At 39.1% G+C, this 25,354-nt stretch overlaps 1 protein-coding gene across 1 annotated transcript; it reads right to left on the bottom strand.

Moving 5' to 3' along the window:
• Positions 1 to 5,307: 5,307 nt before the first annotated feature.
• Positions 5,308 to 24,810, bottom strand: reeld1 (reeler domain containing 1). The gene is made up of 7 exons (XM_031895506.1): positions 24,706 to 24,810; positions 18,278 to 18,494; positions 12,894 to 13,116; positions 11,804 to 11,988; positions 11,369 to 11,588; positions 10,990 to 11,050; positions 5,308 to 7,089 (listed from the first exon to the last, which is right to left on the bottom strand). The coding sequence occupies exons 1-7, from the start codon at positions 24,781 to 24,783 to the stop codon at positions 6,499 to 6,501; spliced, it is 1,575 nt and encodes a 524-aa protein (XP_031751366.1). The 5' UTR covers positions 24,784 to 24,810; the 3' UTR covers positions 5,308 to 6,498.
• Positions 24,811 to 25,354: the final 544 nt, after the last annotated feature.

Here is a 25,354-nt window from a genome sequence, read left to right on the forward strand (position 1 = left end):
AACCGCCCACCCCTCAGAAAAGTCATAGCACCCCATTCCCGAATAAGCCGCACGGTTTGACACCTCATTCATGGGTCCACCAAAAATGGTGCGGGACTCAGTCAAAGTTGGCCTCAATGTTAAGTCTATGGGCGGATAATTGCCCCCTGCTGGGGCAATTAACCGCCCACCCCTCAGAAAAGTCATAGCACCCCATTCCCGAATAAGCCGCACGGTTTGACACCTCATTCATGGGTCCACCAAAAATGGTGCGAGACTCAGTCAAAGTTGGTCTCAATGTTAAGTCTATGGGCGGATAATTGCCCCCTGCTGGGGCAATTAACTGCCCACCCCTCAGAAAAGTCATTGCACCCCATTCTCGAATTAGCCACACAGTTTAACACCTCATTCATGGGTCTACGACAAACTAGTTATTTGCCAAAATCCCCATCATAAGTCAATGGGGCAAATTTGGGGACCTCTCTTGCCCCGGGGGTAAAACTTATACCCTTGTATTCATTCCCCCCCAGAGAATGTTGATAAATGGAGGATTCATTCCCCCCTACTATAACAGCCCCCCTAGTTATATAGGGCTTGGGGCAAGCAGCAGGCTCTAACCCTGAGTGTTTCAGTCAGTCGGTTAGGATACACCAACCGCCAATATGCAGAAGACAAGATTACGAAGAAACATGTTACAAGTGGGAGGAGGAAGGATAGCGAAGTGGTAGAGCGCACGCCCTTACATCGCCAGGTGTGGAGTTCGATTCCTGCCCCGTTGGCTTTGGAGTTCGATTCCTACCCCGTAAGGTTTGGAGTTCGAGTCCCGCCCTGGCAGCTGAGCTTCCTTGGGTCTCAAAGCTGATGCCTTAGGCAGGGCATGTATCAGAAATGGTATCAGCATTGAGCCCCATTGATAGAGGCAGACGCACCAAGGGAATTGAACTATGAAGGACCATTGATGGCCACAGGCGCGTCCTGGCCTCCTCCTTTTTGTATTTTCAAGGGCAGCTCATGATTTATGATGCCAGCTATTAACCCTTTTACTGCCAGCTGTTTTGGTCAAAGCGGAACTTGTATTGCCAGACAGTTTTTGAACATTTTGCACTGTTTCACTTTAGGGACCTTTCCTCGGGGGGACTTTTAGTTTACCCAGGAAAACAATATATCGTTTTTTTCAGAACAACCTAAGCTTTCAAAATATGGTAGAATTTTTGTGTAATTCCAATTCTGTAACAAGATATAGGCTTCTAAATGTCTAAAAATGCAAAAAAATCTAATTTTCCATAATATAAACACACATACTAGAAACAAAAATTATTTTATGCACGAATATACAACTGATTTGGAAAGTCCCATGTCTCCTGAACGTGCCAATACCAAATATATATAGTTTTATGGAAATTTCTCAAAAACTCTCAGCAGTACACTACCAAATTTCCAAAGCACTGCTCCAGAAAGCAGCATACCTTAGATTTCAAGGACAAAAATTCCACTAACAGAAGGTTTATCCCAGAAAATTGTACATTTTTGGAAAGAACAGATTCTGGGGAATACAGAATAGGCACAACTGTCTGTCTACTCCAAACTATCAAGTCGCAATGCTTTCCTAAAGTTATTGGTTTTTATCAAAATTTGTGATTTTTTTTAAAAATTGCTTCAAAACTTCCAGTCTATAATATCTTATCTCCTACAGGTCATAAAGTAACCAAATAAAACACCCTAAATATGAACGCCAGGGGTCCACTGAACAGTTTGATGCCCAATATGTATAGGTTTACCTAAGTATGTGGCATGTAGGGGCCCCAATGGGAACATACCCCCATATGATGTATCATTTCAGCTCCTGCAAAATCAACACATTTACATCCTTTATGTGGTATAATGCTACAAAAAAAGTACGCTCACCCCAGAAAGCCATATATTTTTGGAAAGTACACATCCCCCCGAATCTATAATGGGTAAACATTTCTTTTTGCTCCAAAGTACCAAGCTGTAAAGCTTTCCTAAGTTTGCAGATTTATATGACATTTAGAAAATCGCATAAAAATGTTGCAATTTGCTGCATTTATCTCTCACAATTTCTTGATAAAGATCAGATAAAGGCAAATCACCCCAAATAGGAACACCAGAGGCCTACTGAACAGTTTGATGCCCAATATGCATATATACCAAAGTCTGCGGTATGTACTGACCCCAAAATGAAAATAGCGCATATGGATTTCTCTCCTGCCAACTCAGCTTTTGCACACAGAGCCCCCTGACAGCGTATTATGTGCAGTAACCCCCCCCCCTAACTATACAAAGAGCCCCAGGAAACCATATATTTTTGGAAAGTACACATTCTGATGAATTCAAAATAGGCAAAGTTATTTTTGTACACCAAAGTTACACCTGGCAAAGCTACGCTAAAAACAGATTAGGAACACTTATACAGGGATAAAATGCGATAAAACCACAAAAATTGTGCAAATCAGTGAAACAACAAAATAAGTCACATGACAGTGTAATTAGTGGTCAGAATCCAATAGTCACGCTGTCAAAATAAACAGTTTTTGGGTAAAAGAAACTAAAAACAAAGTGGCAAAATGAAAAAAAAACAATGCAATCGCGTCTGCTGCTTCCTGGAGGGTCCTGCGAGCGATCGTCTTGCAGGACCCTCATGACAGCCCCCCTGGCACGTTGCCCAGGGGGGCTGTCATGGATAGAAGCTCTCTGCAGCGGCGGCACATGCCGCCGCTGCAGAGAGCTGCGCATAAATGCCATTGACGTATGGGACACGTCGTTGGCATTTAAGCCCTTTTACTGCCACGACGAATGCCATACTAGTGCACTTGGTGTGTCTGATGCTGCCATTCCAACCATGGAAAATGGGGTTGTTTTGTAATGTGGGTGTGGTCAGAGGGGCGTGGTCAAAAATATTGCATCACTTAGCGCGGCATATACTTTTGTCCCTCTTTTTAATTTTTAAATGTTGGGAGGTATGGTGTGGTGCAGTGTTGGGTGTCAGTGTTGCCTACAGGGCGTAAGAAACTCACTGGGTTCAGTACAGATAGGTTGTCCCAAGTTGTGGAAAGATATATTTCTGAACTATTGATAATGTCTGCTTTATTTATTGTTTATACTTGTCCAAAGCTGCTGTCACTGCCTGTGGCCCTAACCTTAATAACTATAAATGAAAAACATGGCTGTAATAATCTCTTATGTATTAAAAGGGATATTGGAGGCATTCTGTGATAAAGGTACAAAGCTGCAGGCCTCGTATATTATAAGGGATAATGTACCCCCTACTGTAAATGATAAGGATATTAGCAGTCACTGAGGGGTTCTGTGCCCATATAAAGGCACAAGGCTGCAGGCTGAGTTATACAGGGAACTCTGAGCATCACTCATGTATTATAAGGGATAATGTACCCCCTACTGTAAATGATAAGGATATTAGAAGTCACTGAGGGGTTCTGTGCCCATATAAAGGCACAAGGCTGCAGGCTGAGTTATACAAATGGCCCTCTCTCAAAACCATCCTAACCACAAAAAAAAACCAGTATAAAATACAGGTACTATTTTATTTACAGAGAAAAGGGAATCATTTAACCATGAAATAAACCCAATAGGGCTGTTCTGCCCCCAATAAGGGGTAATTATATCTTAGTTGGGATCAAGTACAGGTACTGTTTTATTATTACAGAGAAAAGAGAATCATTTAACCATGAAATAAACCCAATAGGGCTGTTCTGCCCCAATAAGGGGTAATTATATCTTAGTTGGGATCAAGTACAGGTACTGTTTTATTATTACAGAGAAAAGGGAATCATTTAACCATTAAATAAACCCAATAGGGCTGTTCTGCCCCCAATAAGGGGTAATTATATCTTAGTTGGGATCAAGTACAGGTACTGTTTTATTATTACAGAGAAAAGGGAACTTATTTATTGTCTGGGCCCATTCTTTGCAGGGATCTGGGAACTGTAATAGTTAAATGATTGAGGAAAACAAAATTGCATAATGTGAAAAGAGGAGGGAAAAATGCCAAACTACAGTATTAAAAATATATGATTATGCGCCTGATATACGTTGTACCAACTGGATTTGCCCAGAAACAACCCAGTGTGTAATTCCCCACAGGAGAGACTATTTGCTTTTATCAGGGGGTAATCTTAATCACTCTTAGCACTTTCCACATTCCAGAAAAAAGATAAGGCTGGAGAAGTCTGGTGTCAAAATGGACCCCCTACTGTGCATGTTAACGTTACTTTCCAGGCACCACCTGCTGTCTAAAAACAGAATAACAGCCTAAGAAGGCTTTTTTTCCCCTGACACAACAGGGAGATGGCACGAGATAACACAACAGGATAGCTTGTGTTATCTTGTAACTAGTTAAGTTTTGGGAAAACCTGCGCTTCATCTGTAGGTCAGTATGGGTCTGTATGTGAGTGGATAGATAGGTCAGTATGGGTCTGTATGTGAGTGTATAGATAGGTCAATTTGGGTCTGTATGTGAGTGGATAGATAGGTCAGTATGGGTCTGTATGTGAGTGGATAGATAGGTCAGTATGGGTCTGTATGTAAGTGTATAGACAGGTCAGTATGGGTCTGTATGTGAGTGTATAGATAGGTCAGTATGGGTCTGTATGTGAGTGTATAGATAGGTCAGTATGGGTCTGTATGTGAGTGTATAGATAGGTCAGTATGGGTCTGTATGTGAGTGGATAGATAGGTCAGTATGGGTCTGTATGTGAGTGTATAGATAGGTCAGTATGGGTCTGTATGTGAGTGTATAGATAGGTCAGTATGGGTCTGTATGTGAGTGGATAGATAGGTCAGTATGGGTCTGTATGTGAGTGGATAGATAGGTCAGTATGGGTCTGTATGTGAGTGGATAGATAGGTCAGTATGGGTCTGTATGTGAGTGGATAGATAGGTCAGTATGGGTCTGTATGTGAGTGTATAGATAGGTCAGTATGGGTCTGTATGTGAGTGTATAGATAGGTCAGTATGGGTCTGTATGTGAGTGGATAGATAGGTCAGTATGGGTCTGTATGTGAGTGGATAGATAGGTCAGTATGGGTCTGTATGTGAGTGGATAGATAGGTCAGTATGGGTCTGTATGTGAGTGTATAGATAGGTCAGTATGGGTCTGTATGTGAGTGGATAGATAGGTCAGTATGGGTCTGTATGTGAGTGTATAGATAGGTCAGTATGGGTCTGTATGTGAGTGTATAGATAGGTCAGTATGGGTCTATGTGGGGTGCTGGGTTTGCTTGGAAGGGTTAACTATGTAACCATGTATACATATATAAACAGTCTAACTGAAGTGCCATTCACTAGTAATTGACAGGTCGAAAATGCACATTTATTGGCTTAGACCAAAAAGATACACAGAAGTTCTGCAACACTGAAACCAGTCATTGGTAAGTACATTCAGTATATGCATTATTAACAGGGAAATGGCAAGAGAAACAACATTAAACTAAGTTCAACTGTTACATATTACATATCTACAACACACACAATTCTATGAGATAACATTTTAAACATGTACAGTAAATTCTGTGTCAATTTAAGCTGCCTTTCTATCTAAACATAACCATTTTATGTTGCCTGGATAAGCAAGCTTGCTAGTTACAAAGGGTTTTGTTTTGAGCATTCCAAAGTATAAGTAAAAGGAAGTGTAACTGCTCAAATTTGCTCCAAACATGCACAAAAGATGGGACTGATTAATCAACATTCACTGCTTCAGCTTCCATATTGTATCAGTTATTTAATCTGTGTAGCTGCTTTGTTAAGAAGTTGCCAAGCCAACATACGACGCCAAGGTTAAACCCACATGCAGTGCCGGGAAAAGCCGACCAGACACCCTAGGCAACCTGGTCAGCCCCAACCAGCTCCCCCAGAGCGATGTCCTAGGAAGGCTCCTCTTCTGCCTACCCCTAGTTCCGGCCCTGGCTGGATTTTTGGTAAGAGAAAGAAAAGCTCAGCAGCAGGGATCCCCCATCTCCATAGAACAAAAGCAGCCTTTGGTTCTAGCTATAATAATAGCAAAGGAGAAGAAAGAACAGTAATAAACTCCTATCACTGGGATAGTTATGAGAAAAAAAAGTCAATAAACCTACACTAAAATGTTGAAGGCTAAAACAAAGGCAAATATTATTATTTGTTCTTTCAGGTTCTATATCATAAGTGCACTCCATGGCTTTGTGGGGCATTAGAAGATAATTAATTTAACCCTTTACTGCATAAGGTTTGAAAGTATTTGAAAAATGAAAAGTATATAGACAATCTAGTGTCCTAAATAGTGTCCTAAATACCTAGTTGTGCTATTTCCTTGTTCTTTGTGACTCCATAGGTATCCAAGAGTGGAGGGATACAACTAGTTAATTTGTTATATGATGTATGTATTGTAGCAGACCCCAACCCTCCATAACTCATGGGTTAAGAACCAACTTTACTGTTTACTAAAGCTATACATATATATATATTTTTTTTATACTGTATATAAAATGGCACAGAGATGAATGAGTGCTACTGTGTCTTCCCACCAGCTGCTGGAGTAATCCAGTTGTATTCTGCCTGCACAAGCACAAAGCTGTTTTCTCTGATCTTCCTAAACTGCATCATTTCGCCATTCTCTGTCACAGTAATGATATTATTATCTGGCTCGTTGAAGGACACCTCTGTCCTCTTATGGCAATACTGCGCATGGATACAGCGTAGGCCGGCAGCAAGGGCCATGCCAAGAACTGCAGAACAGCCTAAAAGTATGCCCAGCTGTGTCATGGCAAGCTGCATGCCCCTGTTCTCTTCTCCTCCTTTCCCAACAACCTCATTCACAGGCCTGGTCTCCCATGCCAATGTAGCCTCTGCTTCAATATGAATGTTCCGATCAGATGCAATATCAGCTGGCTGTTGCAAAAAGTTTGGAGAGAGCCCTTTAGTTGCTGTTTGATCTTCATTTGCTGCCGTGGAAGGAGCGTCGGTCAGTACCTGCTGCAAATCCTGCTTTGGAGGATCCTGCAGTGCTTGGCCAGTGGTGAAGGTTTGCCCAGTTAGCCATGGCTTCATATCTGGAGGAAACGTTGGCCTGGGTGGTGACAGCGCAAATCCTGAGGAAACCTATAATGAAAAATACATTGGATTGCTAGCATATTCTGCTGGGTACATTTACACTGCAAAAGTTTTCTGCAACCTGTAAGTACTTCTTTGGCAGCATTTCATATTTAAAGGAGGGCTAAGATACAAAAATATTGAAGCTGATACAGAAATTGTCACTTTTGCTATTTCTTGCTATTTAAACCTTTACCTTGAATTTTACTTTAAACGCTTTATATGCACAGGCTATTTCATTGGTAAAGTCAAAATGACCCTGGTTCTGCAGTACTCCATCCCAGTAGCTCCTAGGACAGGGGTGCCCAAAAGGTAGATCATGGTCTACCAGTAGATCACTTTAAAGTTTCTGAAGACCTCGAGGTGGAATGCAGTGATGACATCCCGCCACTTCATTTCCCCCCAGCATAATGGAGCTTTTGTGTGCGGCTGCTCAAGCCATCCACCTTTTTTTAGTTTTATCCCAGTATAGAAGATTGTCCCCACAGGGCCACTGTATGTCTTTGTTCCCACTTTCTATATGTTTCTGTGTGCAGACTACAAAGTGGGCTATGAAGAAGTGAAACTACTACAATCCTTTCACATTAAACTTGAAGTTGGCACTTGAATAATGTTATGTGGGCATTAAGAAGAGCATATGTCTAAAAAGCTTACTACAGCCAAATGCCTGCACAAAGTGTTATTAGTACTTGAGTATGGAGGACAGGAAAAGCTAATGGTTCTTTTTTTATTAGTCTCTTAGACCAAACGTACAGTAATGATCCATTCTCACTGTAAATGCTTACCAACCGTTTCCCTTAACTCTCTCTTGGCCCTCTATTCCTTCATCAATACATTTCCTGCATTCTAGGTGACTGCACTCAGATTGTAAGCTCTACGGGGCAGGGACCTCCTTCCTACTGTGTCTCATACCACATGGCACTTATATATATATATATATGTATTTATTGTATTTATTTATTATATCACTTGTCCTCCCTGTGTGTAATTTTGTATTCTGTAATACTGTACAGCGCTGCATACCCTTGTGGCGCTTTATAAATAAAGTTATACATACATACATACATACATTCTGTCTTATTCCATTTATCTGCTGCCCATGGTCAATAAATACCTTGCTAGTGACCTATACTATATAGGTAAAACAAATCAGATGTTTAAGGTACGATTTGGGGAACACAGGTCCCAGTTTCAAACTACAACTGAACATTTTCTTAAAGGGAAGTTAATAGGAGACACCCATTAGCCGTACGTTGTGCAGAAATGTAACATGAGATTTGTGATCTGCAAACATGGCTATAGATCAGGTGCCTAGAGTAAAGCAAGGTGGGGATAGGGAAAATGCCTCCTTTAAGCTTTTGGATATACACATTAAATACCAAAAAAACACAGGGATGAAATACTTCTTTGCCTTTGGGTGCTTTGGTCATGTGGGAGGAGACAGGACTTTTGTGTTTTAAGGGATGTTGGGTATGTAATTTGTTTATATTTGATTTGAGAAACGTGTACTGTACTATAATAATATATCAGTCTGTGCAATATGAGATTAAAGGAGTTTTAATGTATCCTGAGTGCCTGGGAGTTTTGCAAAAGAAAATTGCTGTGAGGACCTGGCAAGTCCCTATCAGTGAGCACCAGGTGGCGCTGGGGGAATGTGGGTCAAGGGGAATCTTCCTGTGACGTCAGCACACATGCATGCAATGCGCAATTATATCACTGAATGCACACTGCCAAACCAGGGGAATTTAATAACTTTCAGAGGACCGTGGGGGAGGGTGGGAAAATTGGGAGACTTGTTCAGGAAAATTGTCAGCCCTGCTGCTAAGTGCTGTGTACAAGAGACTACTAACATATTTGTACATAATTACAGTTACAAATTTCTATCGCACTTATACAAGTTTCACGTTTGTATATATACTGTATATATATATATATATATATATATATATATATACACAGTGGCTTGTAAAAGTATTCGGCCCCCTTGAACTTTTCCACATTTTGTCACATTACAGCCACAAACATGAATCAATTTTATTGGAATTCCACGTGAAAGACCAATACAAAGTGGTGTACACGTGAGAAGTGGAATGAAAATCATACATGATTCCAAACATTTTTTACAAATAAATAACTGCAAAGTGGGGTGTGCGTAATTATTCAGCCCCCTGAGTCAATACTTTGTAGAACCCCCTTTTGCTGCAATTACAGCTGCCAGGCTTTTAGGGTATGTCTCTACCAGCTTTGCACATCTACAGACTGAAATCCTTGCCCATTCTTCTTTGCAAAACAGCTCCAGCTCAGTCAGATTAGATGGACAGCATTTGTGAACAGCAGTTTTCAGATCTTGCCACAGATTCTCGATTGGATTTAGATCTGGACTTTGACTGGGCCATTCTAACACATGGATATGTTTTGTTTTAAACCATTCCATTGTTGCCCTGGCTTTATGTTTAGGGTCGTTGTCCTGCTGGAAGGGGAACCTCCGCCCCAGTCTCAAGTCTTTTGCAGACTCCAAGAGGTTTTCTTCCAAGATTGCCCTGTATTTGGCTCCATCCATCTTCCCATCAACTCTGACCAGCTTCCCTGTCCCTGCTGAAGAGAAGCACCCCCAGAGCATGATGCTGCCACCACCATATTTGACAGTGGGGATGGTGTGTTCAGAGTGATGTGCAGTGTTAGTTTTCCGCCACACATAGCGTTTTGCATTTTGGCCAAAAAGTTCCATTTTGGTCTCATCTGACCAGAGCACCTTCGTCCACATGTTTGCTGTGTCCCCCACATGGCTTGTGGCAAACTGCAAATGGGACTTCTTATGGTTTTCTGTTTTTCTGGTTTTCTTCTTGCCACTCTTCCATGAAGGCCAACTTGCGGTGCACGACTAATAGTTGTCCTATGGACAGATTCCCCCACCTGAGCTGTAGATCTCTGCAGCTCGTCCAGAGTCACCGTGGGCCTCTTTGCTGCATTTCTGATCAGCGCTCTCCTTGTTCGGCCTGTGAGTTTAGGGGGATGGCCTTGTCTTGGTAGGTTTACAGTTGTGCCATACTACTTCCATTTTCCATTGGAAATCTTTTTGTAGCCTAAGCGTGCTTTAAATTTCTCCATCCTGTCTGGTGTGTTGTTTGGACTTCATGGTGTTGTTGCTCCCAATATTCTCTTAGACAACCTCTGAGGCCGTCACAGAGCAGCTGTATTTGTACTGACATTAGATTACACACAGGGGCACTCTATTTAGTCATTAGCACTCATCAGGCAATGTCTATGGGCAACTGACTGCACTCAGACCAAAGGGGGCTGAATAACTACGCACACCCCACTTTGCAGTTATTTATTTGTAAAAAATGTTTGGAATCATGTATGATTTTCGTTCCACTTCTCACGTGTACACCACTTTGTATTGGTCTTTCACGTGGAATTCCAATAAAATTGATTCATGTTTGTGGCTGTAATGTGACAAAATGTGGAAAAGTTCAAGGGGGCCGAATACTTTTGCAAGCCACTGTATATATATATATATATATATATATATATATATATATATATATATATATATATATATATATATATATATATATAAAATGTACTTACACAATACCAATATATTAGAAGTACAAAAGATTCACAATGCAACTAAAGTGGACAGTGCTTATGACTATCAAGAGGAAGTTGTTATTGCCAGCCTGGCCGGACTGGCAATCTGTAGATTCTGGCAAATGCCAGAGGGGCTGCAGTAAGATACCATAGACAGTCACTATTTAGTGGGCTGGTAGGGGGGGGGGGCTGTCTGGGCTTCTGTGTACTTGAAATGCCAGGGCCTATTTTGACTCCCAGTAAGGGCCTGATTGCCAGTATCTCCAACAGCACCAAACCTCTTATTAGTTTCCTTGGTTTTGCAGATATTTTTACCTCACTTTTCTCTTGACAGGAAAGGCACAGTGTTACATTTCCTCCATGTGTGCTTTTCTCTCTGTGACAAACAAAATAAAATGCAGAATATTACAGTTTTTTTTATAATGGATACAAACAAGAAAGTAAAAGTTAAAATAGGAGGTGCAAATGACTGTTCTTGAGCGTGTTTAGGTACAGTATATACAGTAGTGGGGTGGGAAAGATCAAAAGATTTAAAGGAAAACCCGTTATACTGTACAAGGGATTTGGTTAGAATTGCTACTCTGGTTGAACAAAGCGATTTCAGTATTTCATGTAGATTTAGTTAATAGATGGATCATGTATTGTAAGAACATTCAGGGTACATGGCATGCAAATGTCTTCTTATCATACAGACCTGTGAGTTGGTTGATCAGACGTCCCATTGATCTGCCCATGTGATGGCTGCATTGTGGCAATGATGTTACTTTTATTTAGTGAAGGAACGACTGGCTTGGGAGTTGTTCCAACTGACATCATTGGTTTATATGATTTGGATGCATTTGTTGATGGTTTAGTACCAGCAGTGCTGACAGATGTTAGAGCAATGGTATTGGCTGCAGTGACGTTAGTTAAACCTGTTGCAAAGAAAGTATATTTTCTGCATATCTTGCACATTTGATAAATAAGCAGGCTGTCACAGGAATGTAAAAAAAATTCTAGAGGTGCATTACTCACAGCAGAAGCACTGGGTGGTATGAGTTTCTCACAACTACAGCTGGAAAACCACAGATAAAAGACTCTTGGACCAGCAGGTAAGTAAAGCCTACATTACAAGAGGCTGTGCACTTACCAGATACAGATAAAAGGTACACGCTGGACTGCTCTGGTTTCCAGCTCTGCGCAGAATCAGCAGTCGGTACAGTTTTAGATGTCCCCACATGAGAAGAAGCATGTGTATTGTTTAGAATTTTACTTGATACTATGGCAGATTCAATCCGAGACCAGTATACAAAGTATGACTGCACTACTGACAAACTGTGTCACAAGAAAAAAGAAACATGATTGTTATTTAGGAACCAAGTTTACATTTATAGATGTTTTAAATTACATATCTCTGTGATTGCCATTTAGTTGAAACTGTCAGTTTGTTCTATAAGGTTTTGTTTTATTGGCAAAAATAGCCATATTGCTTTCAATACCAAATGAAATAAAATAATAGAACCAAAGCACACATAGAATAGACCTGTAGTTACCAAATATAAGCACTATTTCAGTGTAGTTTTGGTGTCAAGTATAGTGAATATCAAAGGTAGAATAGTCAAATCGAAAAATATATATACATGCTATGCCATGGCATAAAAATAAAAGCACTTTTTTTGCAGCAATTTTGCATTTTGTCTCGTGCTCCCCCCTATATATATTTCGATTGGACATTGGCTGAGAGTGCGGCTCTATTGCTGGGGGTTTGATGCATGAGGCCTGGAAGGCTGGGCGCAGAGGACCTATCTAGTCGAGAAAGGTAGAATAGTGCAGCAGTTGTACTTGCTTTAACCAATTGGATGAATTGCATAGAAAGGGCAACACACACTTACATGCACATTAACTGTGTGTGATTTAAATGGCTCAACAATGAGTGCCTAAGGGAAAAGGAGCCTTGTATTTACTGGCTGATCAAGGCAGGTGTTGGGCACAGGGCTTCCCTATAACAGAGTGTCCTGTTCCAATCTGGGTCACAGCACTAGCACTGATCAGCAGAAGTAGGCACAAGAGCATAGTGTAAATTATTTTGTTGAAAATGCAGGTAAAACATTTTTATTCATGTTGATTTTTGCCATCTATAGATTTACCGGTATCTAAAAAATGCATTTAGTACATCTTTAAAACCATAGTGATGCTTGCTTTAATGATTAGTGGTTCTTATTTATTGGGTTTGCACTCACAAGAACCTGATGTCTCCAACTGGTTGGTCTGGTGACTTCCACACAAAAGACAGATTTCTCTTTAAGGATTTGTCTGAGTGGGTGACTGTATCTCCATCTTCAAAGCAATGGAGAAGTTTGGCGCCAGGTGGAATAAATACAAAGGACCCAGCAACTTGGTCATTAGATATTCTTCGGGCTTGGAGAAGAAAACCCATGAAATCCCTTGAACTTCTGATGGTCACTGTATGAGAACAAACAGGAAAGTGAATATACCGGCAATGCTGGCTTAAGGAAGCAACACTGGTTGTAATATTATTTCTTTTCTATCTTAAACTTTTAATTTGTTTACTAACAAATATGTGATTGTGTGTCTGTCCCAAATAGAAAGCTCAGGATGCAATGACTTTTGTCATGATGATAAAAAACAAAAACCTGCAATCAATAACTTTCAATGCTGAAGGAACAGTAACCACTGACTTCTTTAGCCACTAGCCAGGTTATAGGTGTTAAGAGTTATATTTTTTCTTAGTTTGAAACTAGTAAATCTCCAAAATCTGCAGCTAAAAAAATGTGATAACATTATCTTGCTGCAACTTTTAAAAAAATTAAATTGATCATGTGTTTTGCAACAAATTTCTCAAATTGCGGCTTAAACTTTGAATCAAATTTTAAGAAACCTGCTGGAATAAATAATATTAAACAACCTCATCCAAGGAATTTCCCAATGGTATCCAGAAACTGACCAGAAGTTTTGGGGTTAACTCTGGCACCCGCCCTATAGAAAACACTGAAAAGTGGCAAAATACATAGGGCCTCTAAGTATTCAAAGCAGAATCCTGCACTGAAATCCATTTTTCAAAAATGTAAACATTTCAATTTTTTTTATATTTAATTTTGAAACTTCACATTGGCTAGCCATATTCTTCACTTACCAAGGTGCCCCAGCCACATGACCTGTACTCTGATAAACTTCAGTCACACTTTACTGCTGAGCTGCAAGTTGGAGTGATATTTCCCCCCCCCACAGCCAATCAGCAGAACAATGGGAAGGGAGCAAGACAGCAGCTCCCAGTAGGTATCAGAATAGCACTCAATATTAAGAAATCCAAGTCCAGCTTGGGACTCCTCCAGTTACATGGGAGTAGGAGAAACAGTAGTTTATCTGAAAGCAGTTCTAATGTGTAGCGCTGGCTCTTTCTGAAAGCTCAGACTCAGGCACAATGCACTGAGATGGCGTCTACACACCAATATTACAGCTAAAAAAATACATTTGTTGGTTCAAGAATAAAATTTTAAATGGTCAAGTGAATTATTTGCTATGGAAACAGTGTAATTTAGAAATAAAAAGTACACCATAAAATCATGACAGAATCCCTTTAATTTCTCACTATCATCTAAGTGAGAAAAAATGTTTATCATCTAAATAATTCAATTGAAATATATAACAAGCACAGAAACTATAAAAAAAATCAGTAGAAGTGTTAATTGGCTGAGGTGTCAGTTTGCATTAATGCCAATGATTTAACAGCCCGTGCACAATATCCCGGCCAGGATAATAGATCTGCTATCCAAATACCTGAAAGTAAGAAGTTTTCCATTAAATCATTATGTTGAATATTTCACCTTTATCGGCAACTATATTTTGAAGGAGAGTGTTTTTTTGTGAGAAGTATTGGAAGCTAGGTTTGGTATCTAATGCTTTCAAAAAAATCCCAAATCTGTACTGATTATTTTGTCCTGAAACTGGTTTTATTTGTATTGAAATAACACATATTCTGGATCACCGTCACTTCTTCCTCTAATGATTTTTTTTGGTTTATATCAGGGTCATTGTCTGTTACTCCAAGCATCCTATCATAAAGATAGCTTAGTTACTAGCTCAGTAACTATTTGAATGGGACCTGTCACCCTAAGAAATAATTCCAAATTGTTTTCTATTGTGTTTGTCAGGTAAAATAAACTTCACTTACACTATAAAATAATTTTATTTTATTTTTTATTTTATTTGTTGACCATCAGTAAACTCTCTAAACATTGTACAGGTATGGAATCCGTTATCTGGAAACCCGTCATCCAGAAAGTTCCGAATTACGGAATGGCCATCTCCAATAGACTCCATTATAAGCAAATAATTCTATTCTTTGAAAATTATTTCTCTTTTCTCTGTAATAATAAAACAGTACCTTGTACTTGATCCCAACTAAAGGTCCCCATACACAGGCCGACTATAGCTGCCGATATCGGTCCCTTGGACCGATTCGGCAGCTAATCGGCCCGTGTATGGGAAGAACAGAGCGGCCTGGCCCACCGATATCTGGCCTGAAATTGGCCAGATCTCGATCGGCCAGGTTAGAAAATCCGGTCGGATCGGGGACCGCATCGGCTCATTGATGCGGTCCCCAAACCGACTGCCCCATAACCACAGATGGTTATGGTTATAAGTTACTTGCTACCCGATATCGCCCACCCGTAGGTGGGGATATCGGGTGAAGATCCGCTCACTTGGCGACATTGCCAAGCGAGCGGATCTTATAGTGTATGGGCACCTTTAGATATAATTAATTCTTATTGGGGGTAAAACAAGCCTATTGGGTTTATTCAATATTTAAATGATTTTTTAGCAGACTTAAGTTATGGAGATCCAAATTACGGAAAGATCCCTTATCTCGAAAACCCCAGGTCCCAAGCATTCTGGATAACAGGTCCCATACCTGTAGGAGAATTTTTCAATTTAAGGGAAACTAAAATGCAGCATGTTTTAAATTTGACAGAGAGCATTTTGTTAATGAATGGATTTTTTTTTGCTTGAAAACTATGAATAAATTAACAGTTGGAAAATCATTGTCCCACATTTATATTAACCAGCGGTTGGCTGAGCCTTGCAGATGGCTATATGCCTAAAGGTCCCCATACACGGGCCGACTATAGCTGCCGATATCGGTCCCTTGGACCGATTCGGCAGCTAATCGGCCCGTGTATGGGCAGAACAGAGCAGCCTGGCCGACCGATATCTGGCCTGAAATTGGCCAGATATCGTTCGGCCAGGTTAGAAAATCCAGTCGGATCGGGGACCGCATCAGCCTGTTGATGCGGTCCCCGAACCGTCTGCCCCATAACCACAAATGTAATCCCTGGGGCCAAACGATCTGATTATTTTTTTTTAAAGTTTCTTGCTACCCGATATCGCCCACCCATAGGTGGGGATATCGGGTGAAGATCCGCTCGCTTGGCGACATCGCCAAGCGAGCGGATCTTATAGTGTATGGGCACTATAAGGTAAGGCTGGAAAAGGCTGCAGTGCATAACAAAAATAAACATTTAGAGGCAGATTTATCTATATTTGGGGACGTGATTTCCCTGCGCTTTGTGCAAATGGGGCAAAAAACAGTGTGTGTATTGTTCCACAATTTGTGTGCCTCAGTTTATCATGTCAAAAATCTCACCTTCAAAAACTTTCTGGAATGTTATTGAAGTCAATGGGAAGTGTAACTTCAGCTGTTAAACAAAATGATATATTGGAGTTACTGCCCACAAGCCTTGAGGAAGAGCCCGGCCGGGCTCGAAATGTCGCTTTTTGTGTACAGTATGAATATGATTTTTTAATACATGTTTTGCACTTTAAGGTGTGTGCTGTCCATTTTTGAACTTATTTGTATATCAGAACCTGTTGGGGACGTGCACCACGTGTTGCTCTATAGCAGGGTGCTGTACTACTGCATAAAAAAGTATATATATATGTGAGTATGTGTGTTACAGTGAAATTATATTCATGAAGGGTGGCAGCCATTCTTCTACTTTAACTGTGTAAGCATCTACTATATATAGCTGTAAGTATGGACTGTGTGCCCTACTCTTGCTCCTCATTGTGGTCTCAAATCCTTACTCAACATTCAGCTACAGTAAATAGCACAGCAACGCCATATTTGAGAGGACATTCATTTCCCTTTGTTTTTGCATGGATGCAGAATCCCTTCTAGGCTTTTCAACTGATATATAGAGCTTAAACATAGAGACAGGAATCACACACTTGTGGCAAAGCAGTAATCTAACTGCTTAATGACACATCAGCACTTTCTGTCAAAGCTGCTAAAGCATATCTATAAAGCTTAAAAAAGTTTTTGGAAAATTCAAAGGGAAGATATGCAGCTGTCCAAATAGAAATAGAACTGCCAGTGAACCAGTAAAATGTGTCTGAAACCCCATTATTTAGATAAAGATGACTTCTCTCTTTTTGACAAACAGAACTTCTTCATCATCCATAAGGGAAATGGGATTTTGACAGGTCTGAGATGGCAAAGTAATTTCAGTGTTATTTGGTTGAAGTGGATGAAAGATCTGTATTATTACAGAAAAGTTATATCATGATAAAACATTTCTGGTAAAGTTGTAGTTGAAGCCTAAGGCCCCAGTAAGATGTGCTGTGCCCTAAGGCTAGGAGCACCCTTATAAAAGTCAAGGAAATATACCATGTTAATGAAGCTTAGACTGTTGAATTGCAGATGTTGCAGATGCCTGAAATCAGCTGGATTTATGAAATACAGCCAAAAAAAATATACTCTGCCATACTGCCCACCATCTGTGCATGTATGCCAAGGCAAGGAGCTATTTATATAGATAATACAGAGATTATTATTATTAAGGTATATTCTGCAAGGCCGTACAATAAATGGTTATATACAATATTCATACAGATTCTTTAATGCTGCTGTACATACACCTTTTCTACTTCTTGCTTTCAATGTCATATTTCTGAGTAAGGGGCATATTTACAAAAGGATGGAAATTTAGTGTATTTTTACCAAAAATCAGAAATGTACTAAAAAGCATGTAAAACAAATTTTGGCATACTAAATTTGCATTAGTGCACATTTGTACCTTTTTGCTAGACAAAATCTTGCCAATATGAAATGTCAGTATTCACCAACTTACCAAGATCTCCACCATAAATTTTTGTGAGAAGCAATTTTACCTGGTCCAGGCTGGCAAAGCACCACTTTTGCACCTTATTATTTATATCATATACTCCATGCTAACATCTCACATATGGAGGGTTGCCACCTTTCTGTGGGAAAATTGGGAAAACTGGGCTGGCGGTTTTGACCCAGACAGCCCTTCCGAAAACTGGGCTGACCAGGCCAAAACTGGACAGGGGGCAACCCTACACATGTCATTGGTTTATGGCATAAATTCACCAGCATATTTTGCCCACAACAATTATGTAGGAGAATATTTTCAGAAAAATTATTATGTAAGCAAAATTTTGGCACATTTTGCCCACAATTGATTAAGAACAATTTTAAGTAAATATCTGAAAATACATCTGCTCTATTGATGGGAACTTAGAGAAGGAGAAAATATGCCCTTTAGTCTCCATGTTCAGATTCTACTTGAGAATGATTTACCTGGTACAGTGTCCCCGGGCAGATAGGAGGTGCGGTTGGTGCGGATGGCGATGTAGTTTTTCTTGGGGTTTTGTGGCTGAGCTCGGATGTGCTTGGGTCTCATATCAGAGCAGGCAGACAGGCTTGCACCATGTGAAAAGGCAGCAGAGTACGAAATCAAACAAACGCTGGCACAGGCCAATCCAAGGCATAACTGGGCCTTTATCCTGTCTTCTACCTTATTATATTAGCAAAATAAGAAATGGAATCTTTAATTATTGCTCAGTGACACTTAATTAATTAACACATATTTGTACAAAAAGTCACCTTAGGCTTTAGTGCAGCTTATCGACAGTCAGGGGTTTTCTTTTATAGAGGCACTTCATCATAACATAAAAGCAGATTTACTAAAACTCTAACTTTTACAAATTTCAATAAATTAAATTCCTTGAATGTCTGATATTTACTAAAAAGTCTGTACTGAAAAAGTAATGTGGGAAAAATACACAGAAAAGTTGCAAAACAGTGTCTTTTTTCAATTGTCGCACCGAAACTTCGGCAAACAGCGTCAAAAGTCTGAAAACCTCTAAAGTTTTGAAGCAAAGAAGGATCCTCCAGTGAAGGTAAGGGAATCTCAACAAGTTTTATCTGGCGTATTGTTGAATTTGGATTTTTAGCAGTCGAAAAGGAAATCTCAAAAAAGTTACTTTTAACACAAAAAAATCTGAATTGGAAAAAAAACCCAGACCACTAGTAAATGACCCCCTAAATGTCAGTATGCTGTAGACATTGATCTTTGTAGCCAACCAGCAAATAAGTATTTACTGGTTTGTAGTTAAAGGAATACTGTCACGGGAAACATCAGATTGTATTTTCTGAAGCAGGTGCTGGAGAATTGGTATGTACTTATTCTGGTGGGACCAATGATATAGCTTAATAACTGTACTACTGGCAAAGCCAAGGGTTTGTAAATGTGAGAAACTGCTGTTTATTGGTATCTAGGAAGGGAATAGAATGTGCCAGAAACTTTCAGAAGGCAGAACTAGTAAAGATCTTGTAAGAGAAACAATAATTATCAGCTCTGCCTTTGTCTGAGCTAAAGCATTGTCACACACATCAGATAACCAAGGGAAATACCTTGATTATTGCTCGCTAAATGAAACTTCTAGAATGTCTTACTGTGCTGGCTAGCTGTGAAGGGAACTAACTAAGGTATATGTGTATGTATAATGCTCAGTCTTACCTGACCCCCTACTTTGGATTTCTTGGGAACCAGACTGATTTTTCAGAATTGCTGCAACTGATTAGATTCCTGGCAGAACCTTTTGGATCACAGTACATACCCAGTGTGCATTGTGAGCAGTGGCATGACTAGCATAACCCAGGTCACAGGGGGCAACTGGGGGAGAGGGGGCCAGGACAGTCAGGGTGTCTGCTGTATGCTTTCTGATCCCTGCAGTTATTTACCATTCATGTACCATCCACAAGTGAGGGTTTGGGGGTCTGAATCACTCCCACTTCCCCATGGGACCCAGGAAATTTTCTATTCCAAACATTATGCTGCTGATTGTGCTTAATTCTGGGGTTCTACTGTACTTAACAAATAAACATACTTTGTATTTTCCACATTCGTTCTTTGCTGGCATATGGGGTAGGTAAACATACATTCTTTCATCTTCTCCATACTATACAGAATGCAAAACATTTCAGACCGGAGGATTTGCAACTTTGAGTATGGTTTGAATGGAACCCAGAGATTAAATGGAGGCTTGTGTTTTGAAAAAATGATCACGACTATTTCTTACAATAAAACATAGTTATTTAAATCACATGTTACAAGTTACATGGATATAGTATGATAAACAGCTATATTAATTTAGGGTTTTTTTTCTTTTATAGAGGCCATTCATATTTCTTTCCATATATTTCTTTTTGTTTTATTTTTCTTTGTGAATAATTTTCAGTTTATCCAGCGCACATGTTGAAATATCTTCCATGTGTTATGCTGGAGGTCAGCCTGTAGATGGCACCGGTTTACATGCACACAGAGTCCTTCTGCTAATACGTTGTTGTTCTCTTGGCAACTGCATATTTACCAAACCTACCTTTGATCTGCATAAGTTTAGATGATTTCATCTACATCCTTATCTTTTACTTGATTCACCTTGAAAAAAATCCTATCCTTTAGTCACATAGGTTATTGAATCTGTTCTTTCTGTATAAAAAAAGACTCTCAGAACTGAGAATAGACTGCAGCAGATATAGGAAATAAAAGTCAGCTATGCGCTAAAGGCCTTGCCCAGGTCTTCTCACTTACAGCAGCCAATCAGATGCTTACATTCTGACCTGTTGATTATTTGCTATATGTTATTAAACCTTGCATCTTGTATTAAATTACCCCCTTTCGGAGTTCACTAATATGGCAGGAGTGCAAATCCCAATGTAATTTCAAGCAGGTATGTGTATGTGTTTTATTCACAGCAGGGTTTTCCAGAAAAATAAACAAAGTAAATTTCATTCTTCTGAAACCAGAAAAAAAGCAATCCATTGGCAGCCTGAATACCTCAGAATACCTCACCTGCTTGTTTCCTGTTTTACTCACTCCCCAATCCCAACATTTGGAATGCCTTTCCAGCCACAGTAAACACAGCCCCCCCCCCATTTGCTCTCATAAAGTATTCTGGAAGAGATATACCCTTCCTTTAATAGCATCTACTTGTCTGTTGTTCTACACTCCTAAGAATAATATTTTTTTTTTATTTTGTTGCTGTAACAATCATTGGCAATATTGATATTTTTAGGGTAAAGTAGTCAAAGGTTTAAAGCTTATTACAGGGCCAGTAACACATAACAATGATCCGAAGGTAGCATTTACTTTTCAGTTGCCTGAAAGCAAATATCTTATTGGTTGTTATGGGTTAATAAACCCGTTTAATATATTTAGTTTATTTTGTTGCCTGATATCCTGGTTTGCACCCTGATTGCCCATCTGTACTTGTATTGCATATTGCACTGGTTTCTTACAAACCCATAAAGGCAGGTTTAAATGGAGCACCTAGCTTAACACAGCACCACATTTCATTTTAGTTAATATTAAAAAACACTACACCATGCTGTACAATTGTGCATCTGCAAATTAGGAGGACAGTTGCTTCTGAACATTTATTCTTGATTCATTTTTCTTTTTTTTTTTTAAATGGCTGATGTTGTACTAATTACACCAATGAATGACAGCGACTCACAAGATGATCTTCATTATTAATTGTTTGTGGTTGGGACAAGTGTTACACTACTCCAAAATCATACTGTTTAATTGGCTGCTGATTAAATTGACTCTAGTGTGTGAATGTGTTAGGGACATTAGATTGTAAGCTCCACTAGGACAGGGACTGACGTATAACCACTGGGTATAATGTGTTGGCACTATATAAAATAACAGGAAATAAATGACTTAAATCAATGGGGCATATTTATCAGTGGGTGCGCAGACAGTTCTCCATGTTTTCCAGATAATAAATCTGCCACTCTGTTCACGTATGTATATTTTGGAGTCCTCTACTGACAAACTTTGGATAACTGTGACAAACTGCTTACTTTTTAATAAACACACCCCTTTATTTCAGCAGTCCACAATAAAAAAGCACATTTCCAGCATACAGACTCATCATGTGTTAGAGGAATATTATTTCCATGGTCACACTGACCCTCAACTGCTGTACATTCATTCTAACACAAGGATAAGAACTACAATTATGGGCAATTTCTCTTTCTGTCATTTGGTTTCTAATGGCCTTAATAAGCAGAGAATATTGTAGAAATGTACACAATAACATGGCCTCACAAAGACATTGGTTTAAATTTAATGAGTCAAGATATTGAGTTTTAATATTTGTGATTCTGATATGAATAATTTAACACTGTACACTGAAACAACAATCCTTTTTATAAAATAATTTATAATACAATTTGTATAATATATTTTTTTTTTTAGTGCACACAATTTAAAAAGAAATAAAAAGAGTAAAATTAAATGAATCTGTGGCACATACTCATTCACTGCATGTCTCTCCCCCTGCACACTGCAAAACAAAAAGTGTTCCCCCCCCTTGTCCTATAAATGCTGTTCCCCCATGCATGTTTGCAAGCTCCTGGGGTGAATACTGCCCCACTGTTTGGGAACAACTAACCAAGGCCAGGGGTTCCCAAACTGTGGGGCTCGTCTCCTTAGAGGGGTTCTAGAGCTTGTCTGGGACGCTTATCTTAAGGCCGGTTAGGGTGAACCTAGGTCAGATTTCGTTATGGCAGGATTTATGGTGATTTATTGCTGTTGTAAATATTCTGGAAAAGTGGCTATATGGGAGATACAGCAATGTTTTCATAGGTCTGTAAGCTTGTGAGATAAGGAGGACCTGAACTACAAAAAATCTGATCTAGGAGCACATTCTCTAATAAATTTAGCAATGATTACCATTAATGCCAAACCTGATGCTGATTTTGTCAGAGCAGCAGAGATCTGGTTATTTTAAGATGGGACTGTTAATATTATGGTACGGGTATGGGATCCCTTATCCAGAAACAGTACCTTGTACTTGATCCCAACTAAGATATAATGAATCCTTATTGGAGGTAAAACAAGCCTATTGGGTTTATTTAATATTTAAATGATTTTTAGCAGACTTAAATTATGGAGATCCAAATTATGGAAAGACCCTTTATCTGGAAAACCCGAGGAGCTTTCTGGACCTGTACTGGGTTTGTTCTATAAGAATTTTTTGCCCGCTTACACAACTTTGCCACCTCGAGTAACTTTATAATGTGGCTATTCCAGCCTAGTTAAAGAGCTCTACTCTGTATTTTCCAGTGCAATAATGTGAACATACATCTGTTAGAAGGGTCATTTGGCTTAAGAAAAGAAGAATATTTGAATAAAGTATCTAAGAGATTAGTCAGTTGAATGTTATTGTTCTCATATTTAGTGAAATACGGACACTCACAGTAGTAGGAAACTTGTAACATGGCCATACTATGACATAAACCTTTTTATTGAAAATAATAGAAAAATAGTAATAGTAAAAGCAGATATTCTTAGTCTATATGAGATACAGATCATATGTGCAATTTATAGTTAATATTTAAAGTCTGTATGTTTAGTACTGCACTGAAGAATTAATGAAAAGTACATTTGTTGGCTCAGTTTCCTGGGACAAATTGATCTGACAAAAATCACAGAATATTCTCCAAAGTCTGTGTGGATCATATTGCAGCAGTAAATATCTTCCCAAGAGGAGGACTGATGCCTTTTCAGAAGATAGTTACCATTATACTTTTCTTACAGACATTGCTTGGAGATACTCAATGCTTTGATCTAATCCCTAAAATAACTGGGTTATGAAATCTGTGCTATACATTTACAGAAGTAGGGATAAATCAATAGCAGAGTTAAAGCCATTTGTGTTAACTTCTAATAGTTGGGACAATTATAGTATAATAGTAAAATATATCAAAGTCAGCGCAGATAACCTCAAAATGTGTGCTTAATATTTAAGAGAGGTCATGCTGAAATATAGATGAAATCATTATTTGTGATAGTTTTTAAGGTCTTACCACCTACCAGCTTGCTGTATTAGTTAGGTAACAGTTCCTTAAGTCTCATGATACCTATCAGTTCTATAAGGGCACAAAACAGAAAGTAACAAATAATAAATTATCTGAACTGAAAAATGTTACCTTCCCAGAGCACAATTTTGCTTTAAATTATTAGTTAATAAAAAGTTATAAAGCTATAAAGTCATAATAGCTCTCAGAAGTGGCCAACACAATCTTAAACTATTAGGTTCCTATGAACAAGGGAATAATCCCAATGTGGCAAGAGATGACGTGTCTGTCACAACCCCAGATTTGAAGAGTAAAGCAGAACCCAATGCGAGCAGGCTTGGCTGTAGAATCCGACGTGTACATTCATTGCAGTGAGATTTTCTCTGCACTCTTTGCTTAATAAAGTCATCAATGTCTCCTGGCGACACCACATAGTTTTTTATCAATAGAAAAGAAATTGTATCCAAAGTAATTTATCTACTGTACTCACACGTTATAGACAACACTGAAAGCAGCATATAAGGCCTGTACGCTCTATTTTTTTTTTTTTTTTACAAAAATAAAATATTTTAAGAACTCTTCATACAAGCAGGCATTCAATTTCATCTACTAATTCATTCTACAGTTTGCCTTTTTCTTCTGAACCTGTATAGTTAAAACTAAGATGCTCCGATAAAGGCAAATCGAAAGACATAAATGACTATTAGCTATAATCCCATAACAGAGTTAGCAGAACTGTTACACACAGATATAAACATTTAATAAACAATATGGGAAACTTTCAAACATTTTATATGAATCCTACACTAGATCAGCAGGCCTTTAATGTTAGTAACTATAAGCACTGTACTTACCCACGAAAACATCTTATCAAGCTGCTGTTTGCAAATCCCATTCGTGTTAAGGTCTGCCTGAGCCCTGCAGAGAAACATCCTTTAGAGAATCCTTTCCAGCGCTTCATCTAATAGAGTGTGCAACAGCTGTCACTAGAGAATCTGTGCTGGTGGTGTCCCTGCCTCTCTGTTGTTGCCAACCAGACCTAATTTGATTACTTTTTCCCTCTTATTCTTTAGAGAAGAAGTACTTAAGGGTGTCAAGAACAAAACAAGGAAGACAAAAAGGAAAAAACTAATATCTGTGTTGCAAGGATCGGTCTGCACATCCTTTAACGCTCGGTTGGGATGTGTTATTGTCCCTTCTGTTTTCACCCCAGCAGGACTGGATTGGACGGAATAAAGAATCTTTGTCAAAACACAATGCTCTGCTACACATAAAGAAAGAAGTACAAATTCCCTTATTCCTGCCATACTGTACAAAGGTATCCTTGCACATGGCATTCCCATAGTATCATCTTTAGATTCTTCATTTTTAGCTTCATCTACCAGAGAAATCTTATAAAAGTATACAGGAAAAATATAATCGGGGAATTCAATTAGCAGTGTTAAAAACTGATACAATAGTGATGGCTGCAGGAACACTAATTGGACTTCTGTGTTCCACTAA

This window comes from Xenopus tropicalis, chromosome 1 (assembly GCF_000004195.4).
Source record: "Xenopus tropicalis strain Nigerian chromosome 1, UCB_Xtro_10.0, whole genome shotgun sequence".
Classification (NCBI taxonomy): Eukaryota; Metazoa; Chordata; class Amphibia; order Anura; family Pipidae; genus Xenopus; species Xenopus tropicalis.